Genomic DNA, 21,322 nt, shown 5'->3' with positions numbered 1-21,322 from the left:
GTAACAGAAAAATGTGCAGATTCAATGCAGTCATGCGAATGCAAAAACCTATTACTAATTTTTGATTGGAAGAAATGAAAAGGATATGGGCTGGGAGTTTAGCTTAGTGGTAGCATGCTTGCCTAGCATGCACGAAAACCCAGGTTCGATTCCCCGGTACCACATACATAGAAAAAAGCCAGAAATGGTGCTGAGGCTCAAGTGGTAGAGCTCTAAACTTGAGAAGAAGAACCCAAGGACAGTGCTCAGGCCCTGAGGACAAGCCCAGGACTGGCAAAAAAAAAAAGAGAAAGAAATGAAAAGGTTTTAATTGCCAAGTCTATAATAACTGTGAGTATCTTAATAAAGATGGAATCTGAGGTTGGTGGTAAAATGTGTTTCGCATATATAAAGTCATACATTTAACTCTGGTTAACCCCCCCATCATATTTCTTAACATGAGTAGAAGGGGCATGAATATTCATTTTGTTCTTTTTATATTTTAAATATGTGAACACACTGGACATATTTGCATGCATTTAATAATTGATAAAAGCTTTTACAAAATAGTGACTAAGTAAATTACAGCACCCAGTAAATATTTACACTGAGTGCAAGAACAAGATATCTATTATTTTTGTGCTTTTCTACACTTAAAGTTGGACACAATTATAAATCAAGTTGGACCTTTGAAAAAAGTAGCAAATTACTGCTTTTTATATTACATTTATTTTTATGTGACAATATTTATCACATTGAGTCATAGACTAAAATCTCATAGCTTCTCAGAGGTAGTTTTATTTTCTTTCATCTTAAGCCCCTAAAATGTGGGATAATACTTTCAAATGTGGATGCAACTTTAAAAAGCAGAGGTAGTGCTTATTTGCCAAAATGGGTAGAAGATGATCACAGAAATATGAGTCACCTTGCCTTGTCCCCCTTTAGACAACTAACAGAGCCTAAACTTTAAAAACCAGAAAATCATAGGATTAACACAGAGGTACATATTAGCTCACCTCTTTCTTACCTCCCTTTTCAGGGATGGGAGATGACCTCTAAGTTTTTCCCACTTACTGCTATCATCACAGCATTATCTTTTCTCTTGTCCTCTAAACAAAATGCAAAAGATAACCCAGGTCTTTGAAGTGTGTCTACTGTATACAACATCACCAATATTACTAGACACTGAAGCTTTCTCTTCAATACTCACAGATGATAGAAAAGACAGCCCAAGACAACCAATAGAAGCAATGTGTAGTAGAAAACCAGAGCTCCACGTTTTAATGTGCATAGCCTGAAAAGAATTGCTAGACTATGTTACAAGTGTAGGCCAAACAGCTGCCTTGGTTATTCAGGTCATTGTACGTGAAAGCCTACAATTAAAACAAAATAAAATATTTGGTGGCATAGTAGTGCATGCCTGTCACCCCAGCATTCAGAAGAGCTTATTGTGGCCTGCCTGGGCTAGGTAATAAGATTTGTCAGAGAGACAGAGACAGACAAAGAGACACAGAGAGAGGAAGACAAAAGACATGAAGAGACACGAAACTGCGTCTGGAAAGAACACCTTTGGCGTCTTAGGTATGTGAACCACGATTCTTGATTCCTGACTTATTCTCTGCTTGTCATGGGCCCAGTAGGTACTACATGACCCAAGTCCTCCAATTTCTTTGCCTTTAAAGGCACATTCATGTTTAAACAGTTCCATTTTCTACATGATGTCATTGAGACTTTCTGGGATTTCCTTCAAACGTAATGTTTCATTTCAACTCCTCTATGATTCCCTGTCATACTTGCAGGAAAAAATCTTTTCTTCAAGTGGTCTTTAAACCTCTCCTTATCACTTTTTGGTTTTTTTTGCCAGTCCTGGGCCATGAACTCAGGGCCTGAGCACTGTCCTTGGATTTTCTCAAGGCTAGAGCTCTACCACTTGAGCCTCAGCACCACTTCTGGCTTTTTTTTCTATGTATGTGGTACCAAGGAATTGAAACCAGGTCCTCGTGCATGCTAGGCAAGCACTCTACCACTAGGCTCAACTCCAGGCCCTCTCCTTATCACTTTTATCTCTCCGTGGGTCCTTTAGATGAGTATTTCTGGTGTGTGTATATCTGTTTGTTGATATAATATATTCACCTCTAGGGTGATGTGTCTTTCTAATTTGATTCAGGACTCTGTGATTCTTTTCCTTATGTATTGCTTATCACAGCAAAGAGTGACTTTCATGCTCTTTTCTTACTAAATGATTCTGGAAGGTAGCACTGCCCATTAAACAAACTTGTTAATTATCCTAGCTCACTGTGAATTCTGAATTCCATAAATTAATTGCACTAACTCGTTCATCCTGGTATAACCAGCACTTTAAGTAGAAATTGGAATATTATGAATGTTTCATTTGTTGATAAACACATGAAAGATTAAAAAGGTACTGAATATATATCCTTTTCTGATCACTAAAACCAAATATCTGAGATAGTGAATTAAAAAAAAAAATCTCCAAAGGAGATTTTTGCATGGGAGTCTGATTGTTAAGTCTTTCAAGCAGACATCACCACATTCATGTTTCAAGACTGAAAATACAAAGCCTGGCAAAGCCCCTGAACATAACATAATTCGATGAGAATGGGTGAGATCAGGAAGCCTTTCAGGGGGCTCTTACAATAGCTGGAGGAAATGGCAGAAAAATTATGAAAGCGTAAGACTGAGAGATAGAGAGTCTATCACAACTTAAAGAATGAAATCTATACTATACAGAGGCAGATAGCAAATTAAAATGTTGAAAAACATTGTGAAGAATCTCCTCCATTATCAACTTCAGATGATCTGGTTATACTTTTTATTGTGCTGATTTTTAGGGTTAAAAATAAAGGATTAGTGTTGGAATGTAGCTCAGTGGCAAAGCGCTTGCCTAGCAAGTGCAATGTCCTGGGTTCGATCCCCAGTGCCAAAAAAGAAAAGACAAAAAAACCCAGAACATAAAGAATTAGTTTTTGTCTGCGACCAGGACTTAAACTAGATGAGTATCTGACTCTCCATGCTCTTTCTCAGGTGCCCTACCACTTCAGTCATCCTTCCAGCCTTAGGATTATTTTCTAAAGTTAGAGAGGGAAAAAGAAGTACCCATGCAAATACCAATACCTCTTTTTGTTATGATTCAAACAGTACATAGTAGTCTATGTATTTATGACAAAGAATTTATAAAATTATAAAGAAGTATAAGATTATAGTGTGATTTCTAGTGGAACAGATGTGAGAGTTCTTACAGTGGCTGAATTTTTCCCTTCACATTACCTCTGGCAATCCCACTCCTACACAGTAAGCAACTCTAGTCATCTTATTTCCTTTCCTCAAAGACTTCATAGGTTCCAAGGAGCTAGCAGACTTCTGCTTGTCGGGCTGATTACAAAATCACCATGATTAAGATTTTGGTCTGATCCTCCAGTGTTCACAGTCCAGCCCATTATGGAGAAATCCTGGGTACAAGAGAGATAATAATGTTCCTGAGACAGAGCTTCTTATTCAGTCAAACTCCACTGGAGATCAATATGCAGCCATCTTCCCAAGACAGGCAATAATTAGCACATTAAGCCATTCAGATAATAATCCAGAAACCCCACAGTTCTTTGTTCCCCCCTCCCAGTGTAGATGTTTACTTTGAATAGAGAATAAAAGGCTAGCTATAAGGCTTACAGACCCTGATACCATGGTTAAAGTTAAAGCAGATCAGTATTGAACACGGCCTGGTCTGACCTGGCCGTAGAGTCTGGAGCGAGGTGACTACAAAATTATCCTCTGTAAATAATCCATATTGATACAATTAAGACTATACATGAAGATTTCTGGAAATAACAGAAGCTACAGACATTATGATGTTTTTTATTCCCTTGTTATTGCCGGTAAGGACCACAAAAAAATCTCACTGGCCAGTAAATTTTCTTAAGGCTAGGCAACAATGAATAGTGTTCCTGAAGGTACCAGCGTCTCTCAAAATGCTCCTGAAGGCCTGTAGAAGTTCTGCATCAGCTTATAAAAGACCAGGAAACAAAAGCTGGGCTCAGGCCTGTAATCCTAGCTACTCAGAAGGCTGAGATCTGAGGATCATGGTTCAAAGCCAGCTGAGGCACTAAAGATAAGGCACTCTTATCTCCAATTAACTTCTAGAAAACGGATAGTGGGAAGTGGCACAAGTGATAGGGTGGTAGCCTTGAGCTGAAGAGCTCAGGAACAACAACCAGGCCCAGATAGGGCAGTAGCCTTGAGCTGAAGAGCTCAGCCCCATTGTTGGGAGCCAGAGTGGAATCAAACTGTACCTTGATTTGCATCAGACAATGGCTTTATTGTCTTATTGTTTTCTGGCCTTATTCTGTTTAAATGACCTGAGATTTACCATATGAACGTAACACCTGGAAGTTCCCTGGGTCTCAAGGAGGGAAGAAGCTGAAATGGAAAATAAACGCGGCAGTCTTTACCTGGACTGCAGACATCCCGGACCCGGTGTGTCTGTCTCTCTTCTATTTCTTCCTAGTCCTTGCCCCCTATTTCAGGAACCCCAATCTGCGAACCCTGGTTTGCTGCCGGCTGGCCCCGGCACCCCATGACTCACAAAAGATCAGGAAACATATGAAAGATACTATAAACCCCCAAACCTACTTAGGATTTTGGCTCAATTATACAGACTCATAATCAGGACTTTTTTGTGTGTGTTTTGGTGTGTCCAGTCCTAGGTCTTGAATTCAGGGACTGGACACTGTCCTTGGGATTTCTCCAGGCTAGGGTTCTACCACTTGAGCCACAACACCACTTCCAGCTTTTTTCTCTCTATGTAGTAACAGGGAATCAACCCAGGGTTTCATGCATGCTACATTAAGCTCTCTACCACTAGCCTATGATTCCAGTCCAGGAATTTTCTTTTTTTAACAGTGGAAATACAGAATGTCTGTGTGATTTGAATAATCCATCAATGCTTCCACCCATACCCATACTCACAAAAAAATTAATCTCAACTTTAGAAGAAATGAGCAATCAGAATACAGGAAAATTATGTCTCCAGGAACAAGGTAAAAATACAGAAGTGGGAATTGCTCCTTACTATTTGTTGGTGGCATTTTTTTCTTTGAATAAAGTTTTATATTTGCATTGTTAACTGCTACCTGGCATCTCACAAAAAACCCTTTTTTTCTGTATCCAACATTCTGTTTTTGCATTCATGATTTCTGAGGCTCTGGACACTGTTACAAACTTGTATTGTGTGGATGTATTATACCACCTAGCAAAGACCACATAAGAAGAAGGAAAAGAGCCTGCATTTAAACTCAACCTTTACTTTTCAGGACCTTATGGACTCCATTTCTGAATAGAAACGAGATGGGATTTGGGGAGGAGGACACAGGACATGAGTGGCCCAATCCCTCACTCCAGAGACCCAGAGGAGAGGTCATTCGGGAGAAAGAGCTGCATGACGGAAAGGGAGAGGCAGAAGGACTGCAGAGCATCTTGGTAACAGCAAGAAAGCTGGTCTTATCAGAAGACAGAGGAAGCTATTAATATTAAAAGACACACCATTGAAGCGTTAAGAGTGTCATGGGTTTCGAAGACCTTGAAAGTCAAGTGCTGGGTTTGCACTGTACTGGGAGGAGGCCAGTGACAGTTCATAAGCAAAGAATTGAAAAATGGTATATTCAGAAATAGATGAATGAAGACCAACAATGCGATGCTCAGACTGCCAGCGGAAACAGCAGGACAGTCATTCTGACTATAACCACCATCACTTCCAAGCAATACATTCCTTCCTTGCTTTGCTAGCCGTCTGCAGAAACTGGCACTAGAATATTCCATGTGACAAGAGATGAAGCCTGAGGAAATATAACCATGGTCACATATTACCTAGGAAACCAAATACAACTAAATGCAAAATGCTGCCCCACACTGAGAAATCACTGTGCAAGCACTATGTTTATTGTGCATTAAGCTTTGTATAATAGGAAAATATGCTAAATTAATCCAAATGCAAATTTAAAAAGTTAGATGTTGAAAATTCATGTGGGGTGTTGGGGGATCGGAATAAAGTAGCTATAACTCACTTGTTTTATTACATTCTTTTATGCTTGCTCTGTCATTAGGACTTTGATTGATGTAGGAAGAACAGATACATGACACATAGTAGATTTGCAGACCTTTTTGTCCAGGTCTTTTCAGGTCCCTGGGCTTAAATGGACAACACTGGCATGACTGTATAAAGAAGCCACATGACAATTTGAAGGTATGAACAAGAGAAAAAAAGCTTATTCTCAAGGCATATCAAATCCTAGTTTATGCCTCCTTTAGATTTTTCTTTTTCCTTTCTTTTTTTCTTTTTTCTTTTGGAGGGAGGAGGTAATCCTGGAGTTTGAACTCAGGATCTAGGTGATGTCCCTGCGTATTTTTGCTCAAGATTAGCACGTGAGATCCAGCTCCACTTCTGGCTTCATTGCACTTAATTGGAGATCAAAGTCTCACAAACTTTTCTGGCCTAGGCTAGCTTCAATCTGCAGATCTCAGCTTCTGAGTCATGGCACCTAGCCTAAGTCCTTTTCTGAGGTAAAATTTTAATGCACATACTTAGAATTCAAATAGGATAAAGAGACTTTCTTCCAGATGTCCTCAAAGGTAAATAAATAATGAATCCATAACTCAAGTAGATATTATATTCACAATGACAGAAATATCTGATCTTCCACTGAGATGCAATTAAATAATCACATCTGATTTGGTAAAACAGACAAATGGACACTTGGAGAGAAAAGTTAGTTTAAAAGAATTGGGGAAAACATCCTAAAATAAATGTGCATTCATTTATAATATTTATATATGCACTTATACTTGTTGAAATTGATATAAGCCTGTTTAGTTTTATTTTTTGTAAGGCCACCTGAATAAAACTGAAATTTTAGATTAACTGATGATTGGCATCCAGAAAATATATTAGAATAATTGGAATACTACCTTGAACTCAGCTGTAATTGTTTCCTATCATTTCTCTTGAGATTTTACAGAGACTTCACTAGGATTGACAGAATTGTCCTGGAGAGATACAAAAATAAGGTGTACAACACATCCAGCAATGTTGGTGATTTATTTTTCAGTCAGAAGTGCACATAACAATCTCAATTGTATAGTACTGGTTTGGTCAACATAAAAATCAAGGACAATTCATGAATGATGTTCAGATATAAGAGTTCTACTGTTCTCAGTAGATTTCTAGAGGATTAGACCATTACTGGAAATCTCATCATGTGAAATAAATCACAATGGCTCTTTGAAAAGAATCTATACACTACAAATACTTGTATACAATTGTGCCATGTATAGCTGCTCAGAGACCTCCAGGTTTACTCTAAGAAGAAAAAAGGGTGAGAAAGAAAAAAAAGAAAAGAAAAAAGAAAATATCTTGGCATTTCCATTTTCCACCTGAAAAAGAAGAAAATTATATATTGGAATGTTCATTATGACTCTTGTATGCTTAATATGCTCCTACTAGGAAGAGAATGCCTAGGCCAGGTAGAAATCTGATTCCTGTCCTGAAAAGAACACTAGAACCTTTGTATAACTCAGACCTTGAAAATATGCAAGGCCCAGTTACACATTTAATAAATGTATATTGAATATTTTGTGCTTGACATTAAACATGTCCTAAATAAGGTCATACTTATAACTGATGGAGTATAGTCTTTTTAATAGGTTTTTTATGTGAATTTATGTGAATTTTTATAGTTTTAACAGTGGATTTCATAATCTTATTTTCAAAACACTCAGCTAATATTAAAAGAATGAATAGGTCTATTATTTTCATTTTTCTTTCTTTCTTTTTTGTGTTAGATAATGCAGCAAAACTCTGTGTGTGTGCCTGGAGATCAAAATCAGGAGAATCAATGATAAAAACACTACCTGGCATGAAAACATCTCCATTTTCCTGATCTCACTGAATTCTTTGTTTGAAAACATTTCCTAATTCCATTTGGCAAAGACACATGGATCAGGTGGCAAAGATCCACAGGATAAAGTTAGGTGAAAATAACAAACTATAATTCTGAGTAAAGAAAATAATAAGAATGGCAAGCTACACAAGCCAAATCTAACTTTGCACCCACTGAGTATAATCAAGCGTTTTCAGAGGACTAGAAGGGGAAAAGCAATGGGGACTTCATAACAAACTCAGATGAAGAAACGCTTGATGGAGATATAGTTGTAGATATTTAGCTAGCACAGTCCAGCTTCTCACAGCATTGTCTTTGGATGCAAAAGACTCTTCAATACTAGAAAGTCTATAACTGAAATGAAGTTATTGCAATAAGTAAATAAACTGGGTCTCAAAATATTCTACATATCCAACATATCCAGGCATTCTTTGGTACCCATAGAAAGCCTCAAATTATCCTTGAGAAGTACAACATATTATGGGTAACTCCCTCTAACCCCCCTCACACTCCTCTTCTTTCTTCTAATCTCTTTGTGTAAAGATGAAGTGAGATAGGAGGAAAAACACTGACTTCTACTTGCAAGTAGTTTGAATGGGAGAAAATGGATCTATAATTGATGTTGCCAGAGGAAGAACAACAACACGTGAAATAATAGCACGTGAGACACTGGACTCAGGCAAAGACAGACAGTGAATACTAGAAAAAAGACAATTCGTAAGAAAAAAAAAAAAAAGCCAGGCACCAGTGGCTCAAACCAGTAATCCTAACTACTCAGGAGGCTGAGATCTTGAGGATCATGGTTTAAAGCCAGCCCAAGCAAGAAAGTCCAAGAGACTTTATTCCCAATAAACTACTTAAAAAAAAAAAAAAGCCTGAAGTGGTGTTGTAGCTCAAATGGTACAGCGCTAGCTTTGAGGACAAAGAGGCTCAGGGACAGTTCCCAAATTCAGAGTTCAAGTCCCAAGACAAGAATAAGAGAAAAAAGAAAAGAAAAAAAATGAAAACAAACAAAAACAAAAAAGAAAAAAGTTAAAACAAAGTGCCAGGGTTCCTACCTGCAGTCCCAGCCTCTCAGGAGGCTAAAGACCAGAGGATCAAGGTTCAAAGCTAGCCCAAGCAAAATACAAAATAAAATAAAAAGTCTATCTCCAATGAACTAGCAAAATGGCAGATTAGAGGTGTGTGGCTCAAGTAGTGGAGCACAAATGGGAGAGAGTGTAAGGCCCTGAGTTCAATCCCTGGTACTGAGAATTTTAGAGAATTTCTGCACCCTGGCGCAGTAGTAGGCCTCAGGTAAAGCCTTGGCAATAGCGTATATTTGAAGAAACAATACTGAATGGGTCCAGAAAGCAGGGAAATCACAGAGGAATCTGAAAAGAATGACACAGGGCCAGAGTAAACAGATATGAAAGATTACAGACTGAATTATTCCATTTCTATACATATGCATTCAAGAACAGACAAAAGTATATTGTATAATAATCCCAATTCAAACAGCTGAGGATTTAGGGGGGAAAGAGTCTAGCTAAAGGGGGAGGGGAGCAGGAGCCATCTCTGGAAAGATAGAACTCTTTTCTAAGTTGGAGTTGGTCACACTAGTATGAACATTTGTCATAATACATGTAAGATCTGTGCATCTTGCTGTATGAAAATTTTAGGCCAAGCCAAACAATGTCCTTCTTGTTTGTTTTAAAATAAAGCAGAAGAATCAGAGAATGGAACCAAATTGTATCTACTAGTCTTATTTTACAAGATAAGATAGAGTAGTTTACATCTTTTATACCTTTAGATGTGGAAATAAATGTAAGAAATTATGAGTCTATATTGAAAAATACATTAAAATTGTTACATATGTGTGACTAACAGGCGATATAAAAATTATCTTCTGTGAACCAATAAGCTTACAGCAGACTATCACAATAACCATCAATAAGTAACTAGCCAAGTACACCAGAAAAAATGCACCGCAATTAAACATAAGCAATAAAAACTGTCTACCAATACAGCATGCTGAAGATGGCTGAAATGGAATTAGTAAGGCCACAAATTCCAACAACTCATAATAATCTCTGACGAGCCATAAGATCCTGGATTGTATAGATGATTTCTCTTTGAGCCATTGATTTAAGTATCTATTTGGGACCCATAGAAATGTCTCCTCTGTGAATCCCAGCTCCTTTTTCTGGAGGATTGGATAAAAGATAAGTGGCAAGTAATCCTGGTTCTTGATGAATCTCATATTGCCTGTGTATTTATATCAGCTGAGGTCACAAGTCCCCTGTTATCAGCTGACCTCAAGAAAGAATACTGTCCATGGACAAGTTAAAACTCCTATCTATGAGACTGTCAAGAATATCTGAATTTGGGGCTGGGAGTTTGACCTATGTTGGAAATAATCTTATAAGGGAGTGAGGGAGGAGAGAGAGAAGTTGTGGAGGGGCAGGAAAGAGGGAAGAGGTAAAACTGCTAAAAAGAAATGTACTCATTGCCTGTGCCCTCTGTACGTTATCTTTACCATAACAATACAAACAACAAGAAGCAGTTTTAAAAAAGAAAAAGAAAGGGAACCATGTTGGGTGTTACTTTTGCTGTTTATTCTGGATGCTTCTGTATCTGCCTTGCCTTTCATTATGGTTCCAAAGTCACCTATTCAGCTTTTATGAATGGCGTGGCTCAGATCTTGCCTACCTATAGGTACTGAATTTGCAAAATGGTCTTGATGGAACTTCAGTCCTGTTATTTGAGATTGTTCAGTACTACTAAGGCTCTTATGTAAGATGAATAAAATTAAAGGATATATAGTATGATTCAGCAATAACAATACATACAGTCAGTGGAAATTACACTGTGTGTAATGATGCTAACAAAAGTAATTCAGTTCTGTGCCCTCACAACTATACACCATAGCAGGGGCAGACAAGCCTTCATTCAGAAGCTACCCTAGAGGTGGCCAGAGCTCAGATTTGCAGATAGACAAGACAAACCACTCTTAATCTAGCCTCCACAAATACATAAACATTTTGTCTAAGTCTTTGCCCTGTCTTCTGTAGAATTAGGAATGCACTAGGATCTGTTTTCTGTGGCTCTGAACTCAGCTCAATGATTGGCACACATTTAAGCATTTCAAAAGTAAGAGGTAATTGTGAATGAAATAAATACTATAGATGAAAATGGATTTGAAATCGAATGATGGTAACAGTCTAAAAAAATCCGTTTAAAACTTAGAACAAAGAAATGCATAAAAGGACATTGGTTAACAGACATACTCCCAAGAAATATTTAATTCCAAGGGAGACTCTACCTGTGTTTGATACTGATGTCTATGAGTAATTAGGGTCCAGACTTTTAAGGTGACCTGTAGATTTTTGATCAGGAGAAATATACATTTTCTGTAGATAACACAAAAATTAAGGATTTTCTGAAAATCCAGTGGGACATTCTTCTGTATTACATTTTCTAGAACTTTCTCTTTTTAAATATTTGTTCTATTATTCTTATAAAGGTGATATACAGAGGAGTTACACTTACATAAATTGGGTAATGAGTACATTTTTTTCTCAGAAAATGTCATCCCTTCCTTCACTTTCTCCCAATTTTTATGTCCTGTCCCTACACATAGACATTCATCCGTTTTAGATCTAAGCTAAATTTCAATTCTATCATTTTAAAATGTCTAACAACACCTTTACCCTCCAATATTGATTTGCCATCTTGCTATTTACAGTTGTAGCATCTTGCTGCTTCCCTTGTTAAGGAGTTAAACAACTTGGACACACTTTCATCCCCTAGTTGCATGGGAATTGTTTTTGACTTGATGAAAATGTTTGTAAGAGTCATGAGATGCTCAGCTTTCTGAAAATTACATTGTACTGTAACCAAGAGAGCTGTGGGGGCCATTAAATGTTCCATGTCCTAGACGTCACAGCTATGGGTTCATTTTATCTTTAAAACACTCTTACAAGATAAGACCAATAACTGTCTACATTTTAGAGATACAGAGGAATTCATTAACTAACTTGTCAAAGGTAATAGTCAAGCTGGTGTCAGAGTCCAAGTTTGAACACAGGGACTGTCCATGAGCAGGCTAAGACGCTTTGCAACATGACATCCAGTTTAACAGCAATAAGCATACGTGTAGAAATTGATGGTCTAGGTCCAAAGAGAATGAAAGTAAATATACTTGGGTGCCTACAACCTTCCTCGTTCAAGGAAAACTTTCAAGAGACTAAGCGAACCACTCGATTCCATAGCGTTAAAAGGCAGGTCTGGCATTTAAGTCACTTTTACTCAAAAGCCAATTAAATTAATCGCTACTGCTATGCTACCTTACAAAATTTACTGTTATATGGACTACAAATCAATCTTTTTTAAATCTTAGAATATTATTAAAGACCAATGTTCACCAATGATTCAATGCCATTTATCAAAGACTAGATGGAGGACCCAGTGACAGATAACATGGAATGGAGAGGCACCTCCCATAACACTGTTCTGGAGGACTTGAACAGATACTAAAGAGGTATTAATACTAAAGGTGATTAGAAAAATCTATGAATGAGCCAGGTGCCCATGGCTCACACCTGTAATCCTAGATACTCAGAAGGCTGAGATCTGAGGATTGCTATTCAAAGCCAGCCCAGGCACAAAGGTCCATGAGACTCTTCTTTCCAATTAACCACCAGAAAACAGGGCATGGCACCACAGGTCAAGTGGTAGAGTGCTAGCCTTGGGCTGAAGAGCTCAGAGACAGCGCTTAGGCCCAGAGTTCAAGTTCCACGACCGACAAAAAATAATCAACGTATGATGTCACATTGTGTAGAGTGCACAGCATACCATATTAAACAAAAGCATGCATTTTAAAGGTGTCTGGGGAAGGGAAATGGGGACCAAGACATGTGAAAGGGTATCAATGTATGTGAATTAATGCACCTTCTATCTGGCAAATATCATGTAACCCTTCTATTAATTACAATAAAAAATATATGAAAAAAAAGGTGTCTGGTCTTCACCTCGCAATGCTTTAAGAAGAAATATAAAATGGAAGTATCTTGATATCCCCTTGCTTACTGGATTTCTTTCTCTAGCCTGTTTGAATTCCTCTATTTGTGAAAGAGGCAACGACATTTTCCAAGGCTCATTCCTCAGTCAATATTATCCTAGCAGCTGCTGTGCCTTTGCAGGAAATCTTAACCCCGAGGACTGCAACCTTTACTCTACTTTCATCACCGGTCCATACATTGTCCATAACTCTACTGCAATACTTCATATGGTCCCTCCCCACAGACCATGATGAAAATGATGATGAAAATTATATCTCTATTTGTGATCGTATCTTTGAATAAGAATTGCCTGATGAAATGAGACTATGCTAAGCAGCAAAACTTCCTCACAAGTAAAGTCAAAGAAGGGTTTTCTTTTTTCCTAGGCAAAACCCCAAACCAAAGATGAGTTAGAGGCACACAGGCAAACCACATGGACACTCTATGATAAGATAATACTTACATATACATACGGGGCCAACAGGTAGAATTAGTACGCACATGTCTGTATATACACTAAGTAATACGTAAATTGTCTGCTTTTTTCTCCTGAAGCTCAAATGGGAAATGTGTTTTTAACAGATTTAATCAATACGCCAACCTACATTAAAAAAATAAATAAGCCCAGACAATAAATAAAAAAGCAAAAGGCCAATCAATAGTCAACAGTGCAGCTTAAGAGCCACTCCAGTGGAAAATGGGCTGAAAAGGTGCTTCACACTCCACTATCTTGCACGATCCACAGCTGCTTGCTATTGATTTGTTGAAAGCAAAGAACATCTATTATCACAGGCCAGCGTGAACCTAGCAATTTCTCCAGAAAGCAGCGGAGATGGATGGCTCACAATGTAGCATGAAGAGCTGCTGCTAGAATGGTTGAGATCCCCTCATTCATCCCCTCTCTTCACCCCACAAAATCAGTATAAGCATCCCCTTTTCCCAAGGTCAGACACATGCGATGGGGCTGAGGCATCAGATGTCAGGGGCTACTCCATGCATGCCTCTCCAGATGGTAAAAGCAATGCCAAGATCCCCAAATTGTAGAATATGTGCCTACAACCCAAACAGATGTTAGGAATGTGTTAAGATCAAATAGAATATGCTCAAAATGGTGATTTGGGGGCCAGACATGGGTGTTACAAACATATAATCCCAGCTCCATGGAAGGCAGAGTCAGACAGATGGCAGTGTAAGGCCAAGGAGAGATTCTCATCTCAAAAATCAAGCTATCTGGGAGCCGGTAGCTCAAACCCATTAATCCTAGCTACTTAGGAAGCTGAGATCTGAGGATGATGGTTAGAAGGCAGAGTTGGCAGGGAAGCCCACGAAATTCTTCTTTTTTGGGGGGGGTCAATCATGGGGCTTGAACACTGGGCCTGGGCTCTGTCCCAGAGCTCTTCAGCTCAAGCCACTCTGCCATTTCTGTGATGGTTAACTGGAGATAATAGTCTCATGGGACTTTTCTGCCGGGGCTAGCTTTGAATCGCAATCCTCAGATCTCAGCCTCCTGATTAGCTACGATTACAGGTGTGAGCCACCAGCACTCCCCCTAGCCCATGAGATTCTTATCTCCGATCAAGCCCCCAAAATGCCAGAAATGGAGATGTGGCTCAAATGGCAGAGCATCAGCTTTGAGCAAAAAAACTCAGAGACCACAGCCCAGGAACGTAGTTCAAGCTCCAGGACCAGCACCAAAATAACAACAACAACAATAATAGTAAATAAATAACAAGCCCGGTGTAGTGGTGCCATGTCTACAATCCAAACTTCTTACAAAGTGGCAATAGGAGAATAATGGTCCAAAATTAGCTAAGGTAAAAGTGCAAAAAAAAAAAAAGAAAAAGTACCTGAGAAAATAAGTTAAAGGGAAAAGAAAGTGAGGTGTGGCTCAGGCTCAAGAAAGGTAGAGTGCTTGCCTTGCAAATACAAGACCCTGAATTCAATCCCCAGTCCATTAAAAACAAAGACTGACACTTTCATAAAATCCCTACAACTAAAAACATGTTTGTAATACATGTGGGAGTGTATACACAAGAGATGGATTTTTCAACAGTGCTCTTCAGTCTGTAGAAGAGTGAAGAGCTTGGCAGTAGGCTGACAATGGAAATGGCATTGGCATACAATACAAAAAGGGAATTCTGAATCAGCCTGAGGCAACAATGTGCCACGATAGGTTAAAAATTTCCCAAGCTTAGATTTTGTTGAAGATAACAGTCAGAATCCAATTTCTAAAAGGAATGTCTCTATAAGAACACTTGTGAAGTTCCATTTCCTTTGCTCTTAAAATGTAGCCACATGTATCATTAGTTCAGGCTGTGAGGATACTCTTACTTACTGTAAAAAGATGGCCCCCTACATTCAGCTTGCCAGAAGGGCAGAAGATTTTCTTCAGAGAATATTAGATATTCCTTCTTTAGGTCTTATTAGATCTTAAGTTAACTCCTAACTGGTTATGAGATGATTAGTTTCAACACCATCAAAATCACCCCCAATGCAAATGAACTCTTTCCCATGATTCCAGCACTGGGCAGCACAGCCTAAGGTGATTTCTAAAACAATCAGCAAGTCAATTATACTTGGCTTTCTAATCACATGACTTTTGTGTTCTATTCCACCCAAGAAGTCACTCTTACATAAGGTAACTGGCTCTAGAGAAGCTATGTCACACCTTCACACCATCAGCACAGCTTTGTTAAAGGAATCACCCACTGCTACCACAATGGCTCATACCTAGCTACACAGGAGGCTGAGATCTGAGGATCGAAGTTCAAAGCCACCCAGAGAGAAACATGTGAGACGCTTATATAAACTATAAAGCCATAGTCTATATATGTATCACATTCAACTGCACTTGCTTCATTTCTGCATCATTGTTCAATCACATAAGTCCTGATATATTCTCCAAGAGTGAATGGGAGAAACAGATTCAGTTACCAATTTGATTACTTAGATCTTGTATAAGCAAAAGATTTCAACTGCATTGTTTATAGAACAAAGCCCCAAATGCTCAACTTACACCTAGGTATACTACAAGCAGGTTTTTTTCCAAAAAAAAAAAAAGCCAACATAAACAGCAGTAGACTGACATTTTCTCATTCCTATTACTTCATTATACACCAACAAGTCAGATAACATGAAGCTGGCACAGAATCTAAGTTGTTTTTGTGCCAGAAAGTATTTGTCCCTGCATGACAGAAAGGAACTTGTCAATGATACAAAGAAAATCTGTACCTACCTTCTGAAAATTGTGCACATCCACAGTCACTGCAGAGAGAATAACTTACCTTCCCTTCTCTTCGGTATGCAGGGTCTCTTTCTGATCATCTTTTTAACCTGCTGTTGGATGTATGTGTGATGAGGCATAAACTTGTGAGGATCAAGAAGCATTGTGGCACCAGTTACAGGGAAAGTACCTTCCAAGTGAGTCAATGCAGAGAAATTGGATGGAAAAGGAGACTATTGCACAATTCCCCAGGATTGTCTCATATCTGCCTGTTTCAGAACAAAATCCTCTTTCCAAATCACAAACAGGGAAACAACATCTTTAGGAATGCCAAAGTACTTGGCAAGAACCACCAGATGCCAAACCTTCCTGCAGACATCATACCATTTGCATGACAGATACAGGATATTACCTATGCTTATATGAATCGTATCACACAATCTTCTCTCTAAATTACCATATTCCCTCTTTTTTTCTCCTTAATGCATCTTCAGGGAGAAGGTAGAGCACAAAGCTATTGACAAAAATTTGGAAATAACTACCAGAGATGCCTACACATGTGATAAAATGAGAGACGTTAAGACATCAGAAAATTCCAGATAGACATGAGGGAACTTCTACATTGTAATTAGCACCTGTTCCCCAGGGAATATCTTATCATGTGACCTCCGTATTTGCTCCAGTGACATTATGAGCATTCTTACAAAACCATATGGGTCTACACTGTAAATTAAACTCCTATCATGTAGGCTATTTAAAAAATTAGAAGATCAGATTAGCCTGTTCTACTGTCTTTTTCCCCCACAACTAATCTCAAATGTTTGCTTATCTTTAAAATGGCCATATTAGGCAAATAGCATGAGAAGGAAGTGGAGAGACAGGTTATAGATGCTCACAACATTTAAAGATCTCCACCCTTAGCAACAAAATCAGTTCCCAAGGGAACTGGTCCTTTCTTAGAATTAAGTCATCTGGCATGCCTGACACATTACTAGTATATGAACATTAGAATCACAAAATTCTGTTCTAATATGTGTCTAATACAGAAAGTAATAGAAGACAGATATATGATAGATACATAGGTGTTTTATACTCAAAAAAATAAATAAATATATAAACACTATAGCTATGTATATATAAGCAAAAAACACCAATAAATTTTGAAGGATCCACAAGGATATTAAATGCTCTAATTGAACATAAGAAACTCTGAATGTCCTGATCCTCAGAGAGACTAATCCTCTAAAATCAGACTTTTTGAGAAAATAACTATGCTGCTAAATATCCTCTTCATTCCAGGCAATGCAAATGGAATCTTAAAATTATCATCCAGGTGCTTCAACTAATCAGGAAGTTAATTCCTTACATAAGAAACATACCCCAAATTGTTTCTTCATTTCTCGGTCACAGGTATTCTAATCTAACAATAACATAGAAACAAAGTATAATCTAACAAAAAAAAGGACAAAGGGTATTATTCAACAATGATTATCTCTTTACTCTTACTAGAGAAAATACACTAGTCATTTTATTTTCCAGGTTCCTGAAGGGAAAAAAATTTACTTATGAATCCTTCCTATAAACCATCTTTTTCACATATTGTTCCTTAAACCTCATCATACCAAGAGTATGAAAGGAAGTACTCACGGTCATTGCACTGGTTTCCAGAATATGATGTCATAGAGCAGTCACAAGTGAAGCCCTCCCACTGTTGCATGCAAACTCCCTGGTTGGCGCATGAGTCTTCTTGACAGGTAGTACTGGGTCCTAGCAATGCACAAGAAGGGGAGGGAAAAGAATAAGAGAGAGAGACAGAGAGAGAGAGAGACAGAGAGAGAGATGTAAAATGTTAGTTGCATTCAAAGAAATCAATCAAACATATTCTCATGCCACCGTCCACTCAAAAACACAACCACCAAGAATTGGCAACTCAAGGACATGCAACAGGGAGTCAATATAAACAACAACAAAAAAAAGATGACAGAATTCCACACTTAGCCACAAACTATCAACAAGTAACACACAGAACGGAGAGGGCTGAACACATTGTTCTCCTTTAGGCAGATTTTGCAAAAGAGCCGTGGTCTCTAACCTCCAACTAGACCGATGTCTCCTTGGGAGCACAATTTTTTTGTCATGTATATAAAGCTGAAGTAGAAAAATTGTATTCTTGGGATTCTAATGAAATATGGTATCACATTTGATTCTCAAACTCAAAGTCCCTAAGTTGAGTCTGTGACATTTAAAAATAAAAAGATGTTTCACGATCATGTCAAGGAGGAGAAAGATGAGAAAGAATCCAACATGTACTATGGTTTGTGGGTGATAAGCATGAGGAAGCAAGCAGTTGTATATTATCCAATGATGTTAACCAGTAGTTACCATGACCTCCACTTCATGCATCTGGAAAACTGAGCTTAGGGAGTGATTTGCTCAAGGCCACCTACTTCTTTGAGTGTGGTGATGTCTGCCATATCAAGACTTAACTTAGACCAACGAAAACTATGCTGTTAAAATACCCTGCAATTCTCAAGGCACTAACATCTGGGAATTGCTTTTTGTAAATTATAATAATAGTTTTAAATTTGATTTTACTATCAGGGTGATACATAGAGGGGTTACATATATATATATATATATATATATATATATATATATATGGTGGTGAGTATACTGCTACCTCTCTCACGTTTTCCTCTCACTTTCCTTCCCCCCCAGCATCCCATCTGCCCATCTGGCAATTTCTTATAAACAGAAATTATTCTTGATCTCTTATTTCAAATTTGATGAACTAAAAAGATGGCAGAGGGTAAACTTTTGTTTTTACTATCTTCCAGGAAATTCTGATCCAGCCTAAAGCTTGAGGACTATCTTATTACAGTTGGTTCCTGCTTAGGTGGCTTAGAAGCATATCCTCCTAAGTACACTATGCCTAGACAGCAAAATGCAAAAGAACTATTTGCATATCAATATTATGATACTTTTCATTCCTATCTTTATTATTTTCATTGTGTGTCTCATAAATTTATAATATATGAGTATGATGGCATGTAATTTATTACACTTATTTTGGAGGAACTCGCAAAATCATTTTCTTTTCTTCTTTTTTTCTTTCTTTTGCAGTGCAGGTATTTGAATTCAGGATCTTCTCCTTGCTAAGGTAGTGTTTTGCCACTTGAGCCATACCTCTAGCCATTTTTTTCTGAGTACTGTTTTTAGTTTATGCATGGCCAGGCTGAAATGTGAGACAACTACTTACATTTCCCTTGCAACTGAGCTGACAGGCTCACACCTGCATGTTCAGCTTTTGTTGGTTGTGAAATTTTCTTTTCCTGGGTTGGCCTCAACCTGTAAACACCTCAATCTCCACCTTCCAAACCGCTAGGATTATGAATGTGAGCCATACAGCTGTCCTCAAACTTATTTTCTGATATAAGAGGGAAATTAAAAATGCATGATTTTATCCTATTAGACTGCTATTAAAATCTGTTAGCTGGGCATCTCTCTTCTTCCATTCTACTTTTTCCCTCATTTGGGATTAAAATCATACCTATCCCTTTGGAAATGTCTTAATACTCATTTGTGAAACTTCACAGATCTCTCAGATAGCTTCAGCAAATGAGGTGAACCCTTTGGCACATGATATATTTTAGTCAAGAAGTAATACATATCAATACTTGACAGAGTGTATGTGGGGGTGAAGACGAAGTACACATTGCCATTACAGCAAATTTTGAGATTTCCAAGCTTAGCCTCATGCAGGCACAGAATATTAAAAAGACAACAATGCACATTCCAGAGATACAGAACTACAAAGGGTTTGCCTCTGGATGGTGAGACATTTTGTACTTATTCATGAAGGATGGAAACAGCAAAAGCCATCACTCCTAAGACAAAGCTAATAGGATGATATAAGAAGGTTCAAGACAATCACTACCACTGGGGGAAATGGCACTGCTGCTGAGTTTCTGCAAGTCCTATTTCCATGTATTTCCCCCATGGAGAGATGAAAGAGGAACATGGTCAAGTTCTCAGTGGGTCTGCAACCTGAGCATTGTGTCAGACAAGTTTCATTAACAATGGCAAATCAGGACAGCTTCTTTCAGTGGATAAAAGCTTCTGAGAAGTCCCCAGGACTCCCTGACCAAACAGCTCTCACCAGACAATGGACTAGTAATTCAATTGTACTCAAGAATCAGCCACCCTTGGAAGGCTTTCTCTGGAAAGGCAAAAACTTTGGGGGAAACACAATAATTCTTTGCATGTTGATTAAATCAGAAGACAAAGCTTTCTACCATGCCTTTCCCCCCATGTTGTAACTTTTTTCTAAGGACCAACCTCAACACCTCTTCCAAAGGAAACATGCTCCAGTAACTTCAAAAAAGAATTCTCTTCCTTGGTGACCACAGCATTTATAATCTGCATCTTTACTTTATGTGTATAGTATCTAATTCAGCATTTTATTATATTGCATCATTGTCTACTTATATAATCTAATTGTTCCATCTCTTGTTGTGATTTGTCATTAAAAGATTGTATGCTGCTGTTGTTAGAAATCATGTAATAACAAAAAAGAAATCATGTAATACATGTTGCTTAGGTCATTTCTACATGAAGACAACAATGCAGACACCAAGAAAAATCCAGCAGATGTGAAGTATTCCAGTACCAGTAATTTCTTTAGTGTCTGGCACATCATAATGAAATGTAAGTTTGAAGTCCTGCCTGTCATTCACCTTTATACCTCTAATTTCCAGTATATTTGGAAAGCAGTAAGGACTTAGAAATGTTATTGAAGGATTCAGGAATAGAGGAATGGAAAAGTAGAAGGAAGGGGAGGGAAGAGAGGGGAGAAGGGAGGAAAGGGGGAAGGAACTGAAGAAGGGAAGGAAGAAGGAAAGCAGAGAATGAAGGATGGAGTGAGGAAAAGAAGGAAAGGAAATAGAAAGAATAAATGGATTACTTTAGGACTTAAGGCAAAATGAATTTCCTAACAAAAATTTATTGAGAATTTATTTACCTAGAATTAATTACCTAGAATTTATCAAAATCAGCTACTTTTTGCTTGAAACCAAATGTCTTAAAACATGGCCTCAGAATGGTGGAATTTCATTCCTCTTCTGATTTAA

At 38.1% G+C, this 21,322-nt stretch overlaps 1 protein-coding gene across 16 annotated transcripts in view; it reads right to left on the bottom strand.

Moving 5' to 3' along the window:
• The window catches only part of Nrxn3 (neurexin 3), a 1,458,248-nt gene that overhangs the window by 738,501 nt on the left and 698,425 nt on the right, over positions 1–21,322 (bottom strand). For all 16 annotated transcript variants that reach the window (XM_090344617.1, XM_090344623.1, XM_090344627.1 and 13 more), the window contains one exon: positions 17,841–17,960. In XM_090344617.1, coding sequence (XP_090200743.1) covers positions 17,841–17,960 — 120 coding nt within the window. The remainder of the gene's footprint in view (positions 1–17,840; positions 17,961–21,322) is intronic.

Source organism: Megascapheus bottae, chromosome 14 (assembly GCF_031878675.1).
Source record: "Megascapheus bottae isolate mThoBot1 chromosome 14, mThoBot2.hap1, whole genome shotgun sequence".
In the NCBI taxonomy this organism is placed as follows: Eukaryota; Metazoa; Chordata; class Mammalia; order Rodentia; family Geomyidae; genus Megascapheus; species Megascapheus bottae.
This window is presented reverse-complemented; position numbering and strand designations above follow the sequence as displayed.